A 17,064-nucleotide genomic window follows, 5' to 3' on the forward strand; every position below is an offset into this window, starting at 1 on the left:
TTAAAGAAAATAGTAACCAGATACTTGACATAGCCCGTCCTATTAACAGACCTCCAGCTTGGCTGTGACACGAGAAATAGTAAAAATAAGACAGGAGAATTTATACAACGACATCTAGTCCCAATCTAAGCTGTGCTTACAAGGTAATTGGTACTAGACAACTGATATAAATACTTAGATATATAATATTTTTTCAAAATAGCTACATAATATATATAGAAAACATCCAGACAAATACATACAATCATGCTCATAAATACAAATGCAGGTACCGTGCGAGCACTCAAACCTGCAACCATCGGAAGTGAGGCGGTGCTATAAACCAGGTGCGCTAGACAAGCAAGATCGAATGAAATCTTCGTAATGAAAGAAACTATTTTTAACAGTAGCTTAGTAATTTCACTATAATGTTAGTTAATAATAATGGTTAAATCGAATGGTTTCCTTTAATGTATACTGAACCATAATTCTTACAATTAATATTTCGAACCACAACTAATAAAATTGATTTAATGCCGGTCAAACATCTTTTTTCTGTAAGCAAATGACATCAGGTGTTTAAAGATAAATTTTATTCTCAAACAAAGCTTTTAGCAGCGAATGGCGTCTTTTTGTAATGTATTAAATCATTATGTACTTAATACTATTATTAATCTTATATATAAAATTCTCGTGTCACAGTTTTCGTTCCCATACTCCTCCGAAACGACTTGACCGATTCTCATGAAATTTTGTGAGCATATTGAGTAGGTCTGAGAATCGGCCAACATCTGTTTTTCATCCCCCTAAATGTTAAGGGTAGTCCAACCCAAATTTTTTTTTTATTTTAAGGAAGAACAACGTTTGCTGGGACACCTAGTATTATATAAATATACTAGCTACTCGATCCGTGTGTACATGTATTATATATACGTATAAACCTTCATCTTAAATCACTCTATCTATTAAAAAAAACAGCTTCAAAATCCGTTGCGTAGTTTTAAAGATTTAAGCATACATAGGGACGGACAGACAGCGACAGCGACTTTGTTTTATACTATGTAATGATTAATGATGATTAATAACATAGCTGTGCCCGGAGTTTCGCTCGCGTGAAGTTTATAGCCTATGTGTTATTCTGATGTATAAGTTATATTTCTGTAACGCGTCATCCAAATCTGTTCAGCAATGCGTAAAAGAGTAACAAACATCCATCCTTCTACATATCTATCCATTGAAACTGACAAACTTTCGCATTTATAATATTAGCAAGTAAACACAGAATAAGTTACACAACGCCATCTAGTCCTAAGCTAAACAGATCCTGTGTTATGTGTACTAGACATCTGATATAAATACATAGTTACATTTTTTTTTGTAAATAATATACATAGCAAAAATAATAATTACACTACAGCAGTAATTATATGGACATACCAATAGTTATTATGACCAATTTATAACAAAAACAAAATACTTAAGTATTTTTTATTCATTCACAAATTAATTATCGACTTCGATGTACAAAATTTGAATAGAACACGTAATTCAGAAAAAAAACAGAATACAGTCATCAATCATGTTATGATTGTATTGTAATAATTGTATTGTAGTGTTATATATGTAATTATAAAAACCTATTTTTTATATCCGTTTTAATACCTATACCTATAAGACGTCAAACTTCATTTTCTGAGTTATTATTATATATCAGAGGAATATCAACAGCATGCAAAATTTTAGATAAAATTAATAATTTTAGGGTTAAAAATGTGACATTGGCATTGCAGTGGCTCCCAGCTCATGTAGGTCTACAGGGAAACGAGAAGGCTGATACTTTGGCTAAAAAAGCCTGCTCTGAAGGAGTAATTATTGATGTGTTACCAGACTATTCAGAGATACTAAGCAAGTATAAAAAAAAGTGCTATAAAAGCTGGAAAGAATATTTTGATGAAAGATCTAAGTCAAAGGGCATATGGTATAAAACGATACAGTGCCAGCCTCCTCATATTCCATGGTTCGCACTCACAAAGATTAATAGGCAGCACATTGTTATTGCGAATAGACTGCGTTCCGGACACATTCCATTAAATAAATTTGCTTATTTAATGAAAAAAAAGATATCCCCTAATTGTGTAGCTTGTGGAAAAGAAGAAGATCTGCATCATATTTTAATGGAATGTGTTCGTAACGCATATAAAAGAGAATATACCATCCAAGCTTTAATGTTAAATAGGTTAGACGTAGGAGTATTTCATGAAATATTGGCAGAACCAGCTTCCGATGCAGCCAAGTTATTGTTCTGGATGGTATCATATTAGATTAAGTTTTTTTAGTTTATTTTTGTTAATTAGTATAGGTACGATGGGATTGTCATCGTCACATTATGTGCACAAAAATCCCAAAAAAAAAATAAAGAGAAAAAAAAAAATTGACGTCCTCGGTGGTCTACCGGTGTAGCGCGCCGTTCTACTTCTTACGGTCGTAGGTTCGATTCTTCGCTCGGTACAAACATTTATATTCATCGATGTGATTGTTTGTATCATTGTGGGTATTTTCTATATATATTATGTATGTTTTAAAAAAATATTAATGTGTTTAATTAATAACACATAATTGCTTTTGTGTTTTTTTTTTCGGACTACTCTAATGCTGTTGGCCGCAGCTGGCTCTTCAGCTTCACGGGAAGATAGGAGGCGAATGCAGATTGCACTTCAATCTCGCAGAAGAACAGTATCTGCCTGACAACTAAAGGTTCGAACCTCGGCTCAGGCCGTCGTTCGTCGCTTCAATCCCTGTTTGAATTGGACGGGGGCTCGATCAGATTTTTTTTTCGGACTACTCTAATTCTGTTGGCCGCAGCTGGCCTTTACAGCTTCACCGGACGTTAGGGGGCGAGTGCAGATGGCACTCCAAACCCGCGGAAGGACTTATGGAGCGGCTGAAGGCCAACTCCTGCCTGACGGATACGACTTTAGTATGAGGGCACCACTAGGATTTTGAACCTCGGCTCAGGCCGTCGTAATTTCGATCCCCGTTTGAATTGGACGGGGGATCGATCAGAGGGGATAAAAATAATCTTAAAGTTCCGTATATACTTGACATCTAATATAGAGTAGATATGTATAATGTAGTTTACGTTCAAGTCAACGAAGTCGCTTTCAAAGGTGAAAATATGTTAGTTACGTGATATGTATATACCTTAAATTCATCAAAACTGTAAAATCGTCATTCATACAATATAATTCAAATAATTGAAAGTAAATTTGACTAAAAAGGAGACTTATGTTTTTACTTGTATCATAAAAGCATGCTATTTTATTTCATTGTAAACATTATGAATACTAATAACATACAATGTTTCTATGTTAATTACGTCCTTATTCTAAGCAATTGCAACTCTTTTATGTTGTTTTGTTGTTGAGATACGTACTTATAATTTGCTTTCGAGGTTCTTTAATCAGTTTTAATATACATCAAGCACTAATCCTACGAACGTATCCTGAACATTGATACTACCAACTACTAGATTCGGTTGTCCAGGTCGAAATCATCCAGGGACTCAAATAAAAAATCATTAAACTGATTATTGGCAATAGTAACTGCTTATCCCCTTGCTAGAAACATGCCAAGTCGGTGCCATCTCCACGTGGTCTACCAAGCAGTTAAGCCCTAACGAAATATTCATATAAAAAAATAGAGGTTAGTTATAGAGGGGAGAATAAAATGCTATATAAATATTGTCAAAATTTTGAAAATGTTTTGGGGCGAACCTCTCTTATCACTGAATAAAAACTAGATAACAACCTATTCTTAGAGCTACCGAATATACATATAACATGTCATCAAAATCCATCAAACCTTTTGAAAGAGTATGGCAGCTAACACTAGAAAATTAAATCGAAATCCTTCCATAGAGTTCTATTAGATACTGCTACCAAAAGCCGTCTTCATTTGACATCTATCATATTTTAACCTCACTCAATACGTTTTCAAATTGCAAGTTTCAATACAAAATTATAGTAAATACATCAAGAATATAGTAGACAACCGGAAGATAAATCTGTGAAATAAAACAAGTAGTTCATAAATTCAACGATTGCCAAAAACAAGGTAAAGTTGATTTTGTTTATATTTAATTTAATTTATGTTTGTTGGGTATCAATAATGTGACCAGACGTCTCGTTTTAAATGGTACTGTCCCTTTTATATCGAGTCCCGGTGTCCCCAAAATTAACTCTGGAACGCAAAATTGTCCCGTTTTCTGAACTACCACGAAAACATGTATACTCGAGCAGTTCGGTTGTGATGTTGATAATTAAAGTGAATAGGTATAAAAAAACGTGGCCAGACTTTCAGTCTTACTATGCAATATTATCTTATCTGTCGTCTTACTTAACAGCTTCACTAGCTATATTAAAGCAAATTTGTTCATCCGATAAATACTTAACTTGTAAGCTAACTTTATCTGAATCTTCAAGAAATTTATTTTTTCTTTGACTGTCTATTAATTGACATAAATTAACCAGTTTCCAATTTTGTGTCAAACAATAAATTGTCACGTTGGATATCAAGAAAATATCTTCACGGCATGTACATTACTGGATAGGCAGAGAGAACCGAGTAAGCTATTGGACTCTACCCTTACACAGCATACTTGCTTTATGCACTGTCATAATAAAAAGTAGATCTTCATTACATAGTGTAAAAAAAGTCGCTGTCCCTGTCTGTCCGTCCCTATGTATGCTTAAATCTTTAAAACTACGCAACGGATTTTCAAGCAATTTTTTAATAGATAGAGTGATTCAAGAGGAAGGTTTATATGTATAATACATGTACTGTACACCCGGGCGAAGCCTGGGCGAGTAGCTAGTAAATTAAATAAATTAAAATATTTTAATGTTTATAAATTTAAGTTAAGAATAAGATATTTATTCAGTTATTTTTAGCTGCTTTTGCTTCCCCAATTTTTATGTTTCTTTTTCCTTGCGTTCAGTTCTGAGAACTGACAAGAAGCGAAGTTGCTCTGCTTACAGCAGTCAATAATAAAATTGCCATAATATATTGCAGTGTGTAATTAAAAGAGAAAGACAATCGAGTAAAGAAACAATTATTTGAAATAAGTACCGAAAAATTAAAATGTTAACTAAATCTACTTATTACATTAGAGCATATTATAAAAAATATAGATTCTAGTATTGTTTACAGATGGCTATACTTTATATTTTAGTTAGAGCACAGTTATAATATTATGTACAAAGTTAAAGAAAATTAATGTAGAAATCATGTTAGTATTCAAATTTGTAAGTGTTATATGCTTATATCATATTAATTATTTTAATAACAATCTTGGACAATTAAAACATCACCATCTAGTTCCAAACTAACAGAATTTGTGTTATGATTACTAAATATCTGATAGTAATACTTAAATACCAAATACACATAGGAAATATGCAGATAAATACATGTACAATTATAATCACGAATACAACTGTTTGTACAGGAATTGAACCCGCGACCATCGTAAGTAGAGTGAGGTGATATATCGCAAGACCACCGAGGCCGTCCAACTAGGTTATTTCTTTATTATTTTCTAATATCACCCATCAACTTGACCTTAAATTACAGCCTAGGTAGTCTAGCGGTTTAGCGCACCGCTTTACTTCCGATGGTCGTGGGTTCGATTCCTCGCATGTTGCAAACATTTGTTTTCATGAGTATAATTGTTTGTATCGGTCTGGGTATTTTCTATGTATATTATATATGTATTTACAAAAAAAAATCTAAGTATTTATGTCAGTGGTTTAGTACTCGTAACACAAGCTCTGCTTACCATGGGACTAGATGGCACAGTGTGAATTGTTCAAGGTTATTTAAAAAAAATGACCATAACTACTTACCGCAGCGGCGAACAATGTCACAAAAGTCAGCATCTTCATCATCTGTCGCACCAAATTCTCGCACATAAAGATAACAGACGCACGCGGCGCGTGCGCATCTCCTATATACCTTCGAAGCCTCCTATGACATCATACCCCGCGCCCCGCGGAAACCCGTTTTGAAACTCATCCTTACGACTCTTGACCTTTGTTACCTATACATAGCTATCTAATATTTAAACTTGACAATATTATAGTTAAGAAGCAGCGATGGATGTTGAATAGTTATTTGACGCTGCTTACTATTATTATTGACAATAAGTCAATGTCAATTTGTCAATATTACGTTGGTATAGTTATTACAGAAATGTAATAGTATTTTTTTAAATCTATGGATACAAATCTAGAGCCCTCGGGAACACATCAGTATCATAGGTGTCAGTATTCTACTGACAACTTCTATGCTCGGAATTGTTAGATTTTTCTTTAGTTACTTTTGACCGATCACTCAACTTTGACCGCCTCGTTGATCTAGTCTCTAGTGGTTTGGCACATAGTTGCGGGTTCAATGGAACATTTCTATTCATGAGAATGATTGTAATCATACAAATATTTGTACCAATACAAATAATTATGTGTGTTTGTCTGAGTGTTTACGTATTTACAATTTCAATCAATTGTTTAGTATCCATAGTACAAACTGTACTTAAGACGATATTATATAGTATTTATATTATTATTAAACTTTTGTAAACCCTGTCTCATATAAGGCTTGATTAAATTTGATTGTAATTTGGCGAAATTATCTTTATTTATTATGTATACCTACACTTATACTTATCAAGCACTAGCTGTGCGCATGTTTACGCATAAGCACAGTATAAGCTATATTATTGTAAAGTTTCATTAAAATACATTCAGTACTATTTACGTAAGAATATCAAACATGTATCCTTCCATCCATCCACACTTACAAACTTCCGGGTATTACAAAAAATACAGTTATTGAGCATTTTCGCCACAACACAACCATCGCAGCCCACATAGTTGTATGTTGTACATTACCACCCACAGTTCAAATTCCATCGGGAATATTGCACCATAAAATAATGTAATAAAAACCAAATTAACCAAACTCGATTTTGGAGATGCTAACGTACCTTCCAAAACTTGGCTAATCAGGATATAAAACTGCGTATACGCAAGAAAGGCATGCGTAAACATCATACGAACTCACATGCAAGCAGTGTTTTGAAAACAAAAAATATCTGTTCCAAAAATAATTGTTATTTTTGGAACAGATATTTTTTGTATTTCTTGTTTGATCAGTTAATTTCATTAAAAGAGAATGTCCTTTACCAAAAGTAAAGATAATATAGTAATAAAAATTGGTTATATTTTTTTTCGAACTATTCTGCTGTTGGCATCTGCTGGCCTTTAGAGCTTCACCGAACAATAGGGGGCGAGTGCAGATGGCACTCCAAACACGCGGAAGGACTTATGGAGCGACTGAAGACCAACTCCTGCCTAACGAATACGACTTTAGTCTAAGGGCACCGCTAATGGGTTCGAACTTCGGTTCAGGCTGTCTAAATTTCAATTCCCGTTTGAATGTGACAATGGGGTGACCCGTTTGAATGTGACCCCAATCAGTGGGGTGGTTACAATCTACAGTTTTAGATTTATATACGGACCATTTGACTAGGCAGGAGTTGACTTTTAGCCGCTTCCTACGTACTTCCACAGGGTTGGAGTGTCATCTGCACTCGCCTCCTATCCTTTGGTGAAGTTGTAAAAGTCAGCTGCGGTCAACAGCATTATATATACTATGTAATGCTGTTACTATATATATTATACATATATAATATAGTACATAACTTGCATCTAAAACTTACAAAAGGTTTATAGATAATCGCAAATAAATTACATGTTTTATAATCGCGAACGAACGATTTGATTAATGTGTCTTACAAAATACAATTAAACTATTTTTATTCGTTATTACTATTTTAAGAGAAGAAACTTATTGTAGGAATAAATTAATTTTCTTTCCGATTGTTAAATGGGTTGACGTATGTTTAAGTAATATTATAGTTAACAACATAGATACAGATAACAAAATGCATTTAAAATAATAAAAAAGGACATTTAAAAAGAGAACACATGTCTATCTGCAAAAAAATAGCACAGATTAAAAAGAATAAAGAATAAGAATAGTAGTAGTGGTATATTTTATCCACAAGTGGATAGGCAAAGGTACGAGACCATACAGCCCAATCTTCAGTAGTATTTCCATGAAATTAAAAAAATTCTTCAAGGCGATATCGCCAAATCTTTTCATTAATTATAAGTTTGTGTTAAGTCCATGTATGTGTCCATAATTGAAATGTTTATAATTCTCCGATAGTTGCTATGATGAAGTCGTAAATTGGTTTAAAAGTTGCAGTGCATTTGAATAGTTCTTGAAGCGATGGCGGAATAATCTTATATAGTTATTGAAGCTTAGCAATGAGCAAAATTCTGTCTAAATTGAAGGCCGGGCAATCAAAAATATATGTTCTAATGTTTGATTTTCGTTACAGCATAAAAGACAAATCGGAGAATTAATGATCTTCATTCGGTGTAAATGTGCACTGAATTTACAATGTCCAAATCGCAGTCGACAAATTTGAGTATAAAAGAATAAGAATAGTATCCAAAGTATTTTCCCGCGCAAACTAACGTCACCACAGATACGTAAAGCACAGCGCGAAACTCATCATAGCTGTATGTTAATATCAATATTAATAACAATCAATTAGTACTGATCTGTGAAGTTGTAATTCAAACCATTATCATATCACTTGATCAGATGATTAACTTAAGATATATATGAAGATAATGAATTAATTTAAATTATCATGGCATGTTTTACAAAGTGTCTGTCTACAAACATTGTATATATGCAGTCGTAATAATGGAAATAATATGTTATATTGAAAATAGCTTATACCCTGTGATATCATCACAAATTGTAAGAAATAAGTAGCGTAATATAACTGCGACTGATTTAGGGTTCCGTATAAAAATAAATCTTTTACTACATCCACTGAGCAAATAATCACTATATTTTAATTACATTTATCTGTGATTCATTTGTATGTTTTTTTTTGTTTATTGAAATTTGGATTGCCATTAGTTATTACTATAATTTGCAGCAACAGAAGAAATTCATATAAAATGTATGTGTACTAGACAACTGATATAAATACATTTTTTCGTAAATACATTCAGAATATACTCCTAGACCAATAAAAACAATCACACTCATGATTACAAACGTTTGCACCGTGCTAGGGATAGAACCCTCGACCATCGGAAGTGAAACGGTGTGCTAAAGGTATACCACCGAGGCCGTAATAAGGATCCCCAAAGAAGAAGTCTCTCCGGAATATCCGGCTATGCGTACCTACAGTAGATATGCATGCAAATGATGTTCCATGAAGATAAGTCGATGCTGTGGTTTGTGTGATTACGAACAAGAAAGTTCAAGGCTGAGATAGATCGTGTTGTAGCGGTCAAACAAAGCTACGTTTGCACCCGGCTGTTCGTTATTTTATATTCACATACACCAGGGGTGAGCAACCTTTAGCAACTGGCCAATTTGATTTATAAATTTTTTGGCGGGCCGCAGTAATACCTATTAATAATGTTATAAAACTTTATTTATATTAAACATTAGAATTAAAAAAAATAAGTAAAGATTCCTATACAAATTTTAATACAAACGTTCATATTGCATGTTTGAACAAGTGAATGGCAAAAAATTGTTTCGGTTTAGTATGTACTACGTAATGTAATACTTTAGTATGTAATTTTATACCAATATATTGATGGGAGAAAGTTGAAAAATATTATTGAATTATAGAAATGCTTGGCGGGCCGCATAAACATGTTTGACGGGCCGCATGCGGCCCGCGGGCTGCGGGCCGCGTGTTGCGTATCCCTGATGTGCTATTGTATAGGTACTAGAATATTAGTAAACCATACAATTATGATATATTTAAAAAAAATACTAAATATTTTTTGATAAATCTTATATATTCTTTATTGCATTTTTAAATACAAAAATTAAAATACATATTAGAAATTTTGTCTTGATGAAAGAAGAACTTGTCTCTAATAGCGATCTCTTCCAATCAACATAAAACAGTGTAACACAGGAAGTGATGTGTGGGTCACAGAAGTGCAAACAATAAATATAAGAAAACATCTTAAAATATTCAAAAACAACAAAAACCACTTTATCAAATGATTGTGTCTTATCTCGAACTAAAACATCAATGAGATCTGATTACAAAAGTCGATGTATCCACTTGATAGACCATTACGAGTGTTATGTAAGATGTATTATCATACCTAAGTGTGGTGTAATTCGATTGGTACACGATCCCAATGTTGCCTGAGGGAGTAATTATCGATTTTATATGTAGATAGTGAACAAACGGTTGTTTTGTCCCGATTAGCTTGGGGGAATATTCTAATATTCAAGTTAAGGCTGCATCAAATCATTGCCTTTACCTTGGCTTCTGGAATATTAAAGATTAAAAAAATAGGTGAAAAAAATTATATAAAAAATATATAATATTAATCAGCCTTGTATCAGTTGTCAGAAGTTTAGAATATATTAATTTATATGTTTATAAAATGTTACTAAAACTGTTTTCTTTTTGCAAAAACATAATATACCTACGATAAAACACCAAAGCAATACAAAAAGATTATATGTAATATGTTATTTAATCTATTTCCATTTTGTAAAAACATAATATATGAAAGAAATAGAAATATTCTTTATTCAAATAAACTCAATACAAGCACTTTTGAATAGTTATTTTTTATTCTACCACTCATTCGGAACGCAGACTCATCACAAGAAGAATGAGCAAGAAACTTGTGTGTTGCTCTTTGTATAAATGTTATTTTGAATAAATTAATTACAAAATAACAAGTATGAGAGATACGATATTCAACATAGAAACCGGTACACATTCATTCCTAATGAACACTCTAAGTAAACAAAGGTTTATATTGTGCGAGAATCCAACCTATGCCCATTGGAAAGTAGGGTCAGTCTGTTAAACAGCTGTATCACTAAGTTCACCAACGTTGTGGAACTGGGAATCAATACTATTGCGTGCTATTGCTAATTAGCAAAAATATTATTTACTAGCTGTACCCGCGATTTCACCCGCCTGAAATTCAGCCTGTATGTTATTCTGATGTATAAGCTATATTACGATATACTTTCATCCAAATCCGTTTAGTAATATTTGTGTGAAAGAGTAATAAACATCTATCCATACTCACATCCATTATGTACTGAGATTGTACACGTGTATGGAGAATAAACTTTATACGGAGAGTATGATTTTGGGTTTCAATTATATCAACTCCTTTCAAAAGACTTTCAAGCCATGCTTCTGCCATTAGATTTTTATCAAAACATATTACCCCTTTCCAAATATTATATTAAAGACAAACAAACTTTCGCGTTTATTACTTTAATAAGATATAGACATATATTGATATACCTACCCATTATATCGTAGGTACCTAGATACTACCCGTATCTACCTAAGATATGACGGGTATGTATATTAGGTACCTAGGTAGGTATCTAGGTACCCAAAAAAACTGCAAGACCAATCGATGAAAAGTTTGTCCTCCTCGATTCGGTCACTCTAAAAAATGATAACAATTTTGAAATACATATTGAAATAATGCTGTTTTATTTTTACAGTTACAAAATGGGTGGAGGTCAGTCGGTACGGGCTACGCACTTTCAACACACTCCTGGCGCTGACCCAGCTGAAGATGACCCTGATGAACAGCACATCAGCATCTCTAACAAAATGGTCAGTTATTTATTTTTTAATATATTATTAATGGTTTCTTCCGACTTGTAAATTAAACAAAATGGCGACCACCATCGCCTCTTGACTCCCAAGTTCCCGACCCAATGTATCACCCTCTCTCGTTATTAATTAGTTTTTGTTTGGCGTCCTTACTTCTTTTTTTAATGTTTTATAAACCGGATATCATAACATTTATCATACTGCCTAAGTAGTTTGTATACTTCATTAATGAGATGAAATCCTAGGCATTCTATAGTTTAGCCGGGTTCATCGTGTGGCAGAGAGGGAAAATCTGCAGTTCAGCAGATGTAGGTTTAAGCAGCCCCTTGCCGACGTCTTGACGCTCGTTTCTACACAGGCTGATCTGGTAGGAGTCTGCTAGTGCAGCTTTAGATACACGTTCTATTATAGAACTTACTGCTGTATAGCAGTAACAAACCAAATAGTATAGTATTCTATGCGCATTTTGGAAGAGACAAAGATTAATCATTCTTTTATCTCGATCAGTTGTACATATGTATTACCACAGATAACATAACATTACATATATTACAGTACGTAATCGCGGGCAGAAGAAACCTAAATTGATAATAATAATACTAATACGATTTTACAAAAAAAAAAACGGTCAATCTATATCTTTTTTTTATACATCTATACATATAAATAAAATTGGAGTGGCTGTTTGTAATATTTGAAATAACCATTTTTCACGTATTTGTATTCATATGCACGTAGCATATGAATATAAATACGGTACATTACATACACCAAGATTTCATTTTTTACAATTTTGTTTGTCTGTCTGTTTGTTCCTGCTAATCTCTAAAAATGCTGGACCGATTTTGACGGGACTTTTTTTGGCAGGTAGCTGATGTAATAAAAAGTAACTTAGACTACTTTTATTTTAGAAAAATTAAGTTAAATTCCACGCGGACGAAGTCGCGGGAACAGCTAGTTGTAAATACAAATAAAATATTAAGACTTATTTTTTCTAAATATTCTATATTTTCTATTTTTCACAATAATATTCTGTAGAGTTAATATTTATATGATATATATATAATAAATTAGCTTTTTTTTAGAAAAATATAGTTAAATTCCATGCGGACGAAGTCCGAGTACAGCTAGTAGATAATAAATATATTATTTTCATTCATATATCTAAACTGTCAGAGCGTGACACAGACGGTAGTTCATTAGGACAATGTGACACCAGTTCATTAGGACAATGTCGCGGAAACCGTTGAAAATAAATTCTTATACAATTCCTTATTCCTCAGATATTACTATCTTTATCAAGTTGTTTATACCAATTAACATTCACTGCATGCGTTCACAGCACTGTTAGAGTAATTCTTACCGCAATTGTGGTATTGCAGCAGAAATTCCAACGGGACATGTTGATGAGCTAGCCGCTCGCAACTGTTGTTCACTGCGCTATGTGCAATTTAAATATAAGAACCTAAACCTAATCTTCTTTAAAATTCATTAATTATTTCTCTACGATTAAAAAAAAGGTTGAACCTTTTAAAAGAAAGAGAATTTTTAACAATATAGACTTTTTTTATATGCATATGGAATGGTACACCCGCCTGTGCTAGCGGTATACGCTGGCGGGGTACCAGTGGAGGATGATAAGATGAACATGAGGGCAAGTCAGTTAGCCCATCGTGACAAATTCATCAGGAATTTATCAAGATGGTTTGGAGGGGAACTGCGTGGAGGTCAACCTGACATGGTACTTTGCAATGGGGTGGGGTCAACAGTCCACATTACTAACAATCCCTCCCCGAGTAATGAGTCTTATGATCCCCAGTTGACATTAACGTGACCAGGTCCTTCTGGGTTGTTTCCAATCATAATAATTCCTCGTGAATTTCCAAAGATGTGCTAACTAACCTAACTTCATGCTCATTTTATTATACTCCACTGGTGCCTAGTTCGCGTAATCTGTTACCACAGGCTGATACACTATACGATTATCATTTCTAAAAGAAAAACAGGGTGAGTGAGGAGATTACTAGTAATGTATGACCTGACATGGTACCTTGTTAACAGTAGATTACTGGTAAAAATATATCTTGTCAGGTAAAAATAATATAAAAAATGCATCAACTTGCCAATTCATCTTAATTGTGATATTGTAACACACCGTAAATTATTTATTTTTTAAGTCGATTAAAGAGAAGGACAAATTGGCCAAAATGACACATGTTTTTTTGAAGTACCTATCTGTACCTATTTCTTGGGAAAACCAACAGTAAAAGAGGAAAAAGGATCGGGTTAAAAATTTTGTGGTTTTACTCATACATTAAAATATGGTCTAATACAGACAATAATTTTACTTTTTTTATTATATTATGATTATTAACATAACAATGTGAGTCTTGGTAACTAAAAAAATGTTTTTGTTTTAATTATATGAAAAAAGTATGAAATGTTCACTGTTATCCTGAGATATGATTATTGTTATATTATTTACTTTGCGTTTATTGTAATAGGTGGAAAGATTAGTTGAGGATGCAACATTAGCTGGGGGAGCGGCCGCAGCAGTGGCCAGTACCGCCATCGCACCACGAGCCGACTATAAAGACAAAATATACATGGAGAAACTAAAATGTTTGGATGAACACCACTCTGAGACATTAGGGTCAGTTTTCACTGCTCACAAGTCTAAAATTAGGAGCAATATATTAAGCAATAGTGGTAGCACAGATAAGATAATATTACATGGAGGCTTTTTTTCCATATTCGTCCATCTCCTTTTCAATGATGTAACAGGCAAAGATCCTTACACCGTACATCCTTATTACATAGAGGTGGTTATAGTATGTAATATTATGTTATCTGTGGTTATAGTAATAGTAGTATATTTTATCCACAAGTGGATAGGCAAAGGTACGAGACCATACAGCCTAATCTTAAGTAATATTTCCAATTCAATTCAATTCAATTTAATTACTGAGACAAGTGTGAGAGAGAGAGAGAGAGAGAAAGATTTCCATAAGAGATCTTTAAGGCGATATCGCCAAATGTTTTCGTTGATTATAAGTTTATGTTCCATTGTTCATGTATCTGTCAATAATTGAAATATTTATAATTCTCCGATAATTGCTATGATGAAATTATAAATTGGTACGTGTTACTTAGAATCGGGCTCAGTTGGCCTATAGTTTGTTTTTTCGAATCTCGAAGACTAAACTGACAGGTGTAATATCAAATTGTAACCTCTTGTAGCGGGGTAGTGCTGTACCTGCGATACCGATTTTTTTAAACGTTATTAGTTTTAAAGCTTTATACGAAGTTATCACAACATATTTTTAAAATTTACGTATTCTACTCTTTCCATTACTAAATGGCGCTGTACAAAATGTAGACTGTGCTGTAAATTGTTCTTGCATTTAATGATATACGTTTTTGGTAAAAATAGACCTTACCTATGCATTGCAACTTTAAAAAGTCTATACAAGGCTCTGGCTTGGAGTTGGAGTATATAGAATTGAGAATGAAATAAAACAACAAAAATTTTTATTAACTTTTCAGCTTGACAGTAGAAGATTTGAATGCAACCGCGACGAGGATCGAACTGCGAACCGCTAACATGCTGAGTGTGGTGCCAGTATGCGCTGACTGCAAGGAACAAGTGATAGAATGTTACAACAATGAATCACCTACTGACACCATCAAGTGCTGGGAGACTGTTGGTAATTAGCAGAAACTTTTCTACTTATAGTCCAATAAAATATAAAATAAAACATAAATTGACCAGTTTGGCGTAAATAAATCCACAACGTGAATAATGTTGAGAAATAAATTTAGATCCGGAAAGGTATGAAAAAAATTAAAAAAAGCGTTGAAAAACGTCTCTAATTTTCGAAAATAACTCGATTACAGTTTGAAATATGACAAAATATTTCAAATAAAAGTTGTAGAGAAAACAATTCTGCACAAAAAAGGTCCTCTTCATTTATTCATCATTTGCTATAATAAAGCTGCTGACTTGATAGAAAATGGTAAAGTGTAACATTTCATAATAATAGTAATATCCCTGGACAGTCCACAAAGATTTATCTAAGCTTTTAAACGTTAAAAATTTAACGTTCATAAGCAGCTGTAGTGTTCTACATTAATAAATTATTTTTCATTTGATTTATTACTAGGAGTAATAAATCAAATTATTGAATGATTATGTAATATTATGTTATCTGTGCTTTCATTTATATTCAAATTCAAATTCAAAAATCATTTATTCATGTAGAACATATGAGCCGCTTATGAACGTCAATTTTTTACATTATAATTGTATATAATGTAAAATTAATATTCATTCTTCATTATTTTTTATAATTTACTTCTGGTGTATTAAATAAATAAATATATTTGTAGGTGCGTTTACAAAATGCGTTCAAGATGCAGCCACAACTCGTCTACGAGCGCGAACTCAGAAGGATGCTCGCGAGCATGCTCGACGGTCGCGGCACGTCGCGCATGCTAGGGAACATGCTCTCAGAGATTTGGGTCCGCCACCTTTAAAGGAAGCTGTGTCAAATTGACACTAAATGTCGTAGTCCAACTAGCAGTTTTCGTCGCTAGTATATTGTTATAGTCTCGGTGGTCTAGCGATTTAACACACCGCTTTACTACGAATGGTCGCGGGTTCGATTCCTCGTACGGTACATTTATATTCATGAATATTATTGCTTGTATCGGCCTGGTAATTTCTATGTATATGTATTTACAAAAAAAAAATGTATTTATATAAGTTTTCTAGTTACACAAGATCTGCTTAGACTGGGATGGGGTTGTGTAAATTGTCCAGGGATATTATTATTATTATTGTATTCTCTCCTATTATAGATATTGTTTCTATTATTAAAATCGTGTTTTGTGTATATAATAATAGTTTGTTTTATTTTACAATAAAACTAGTTGTATTCTACAAAATCATCTGCTTGAAATACGGCCTATCTTACTCATTCAATTTTTTTATTAAATGCACATTTATTGTAGCACTAGCTGTACCCGTGACTTCGTCCGCGTGGATATTAACTTTTTCTAAAATTAAAGTAGCCAAAGTTACTCCTTATTACATCAGCTACCTGCCAGAAAGTCCCGTTAAAATCGGTCCCGCCATTTTAGAGATTAGCCGGAACAGACAGACAAAAATTTTTAAAATGTTATTTTGGTGTATGTACCGTATTTATATTCATATGCATGTATTAAAAACGGTTATTTCAATATTACAAACAGACACTCCCAATTTTATTTATATGTATAGATAGGAGACAAATGAGCTTGCGGCT

The 17,064-nt window shown here is 33.1% G+C and overlaps 2 protein-coding genes across 2 annotated transcripts in view; one reads left to right on the plus strand and one right to left on the minus strand.

The window, feature by feature from the left end:
* LOC131854297 (uncharacterized) overlaps positions 1-5,955 on the minus strand; it is a 20,121-nt gene extending 14,166 nt beyond the window's left edge. The window contains exon 1 of the mRNA XM_059205395.1: positions 5,883-5,955. Within this exon, the coding sequence (XP_059061378.1) occupies positions 5,883-5,948 (66 nt within the window). The 5' untranslated portion in view covers positions 5,949-5,955. The remainder of the gene's footprint in view (positions 1-5,882) is intronic.
* On the plus strand, positions 3,930-16,349 carry LOC131854307 (uncharacterized). The gene is made up of 5 exons (XM_059205405.1): positions 3,930-4,092; positions 11,644-11,758; positions 14,263-14,411; positions 15,305-15,465; positions 16,148-16,349. The coding sequence occupies exons 2-5, from the start codon at positions 11,651-11,653 to the stop codon at positions 16,312-16,314; spliced, it is 585 nt and encodes a 194-aa protein (XP_059061388.1). The 5' UTR covers positions 3,930-4,092; positions 11,644-11,650; the 3' UTR covers positions 16,315-16,349.
* The last annotated feature ends 715 nt before the right edge of the window (positions 16,350-17,064 follow it).

The sequence above is a fragment of the Achroia grisella genome, unplaced genomic scaffold (assembly GCF_030625045.1).
Source record: "Achroia grisella isolate CSIRO2021 unplaced genomic scaffold, CSIRO_AGI_Agris_v1 utg976, whole genome shotgun sequence".
In the NCBI taxonomy this organism is placed as follows: Eukaryota; Metazoa; Arthropoda; class Insecta; order Lepidoptera; family Pyralidae; genus Achroia; species Achroia grisella.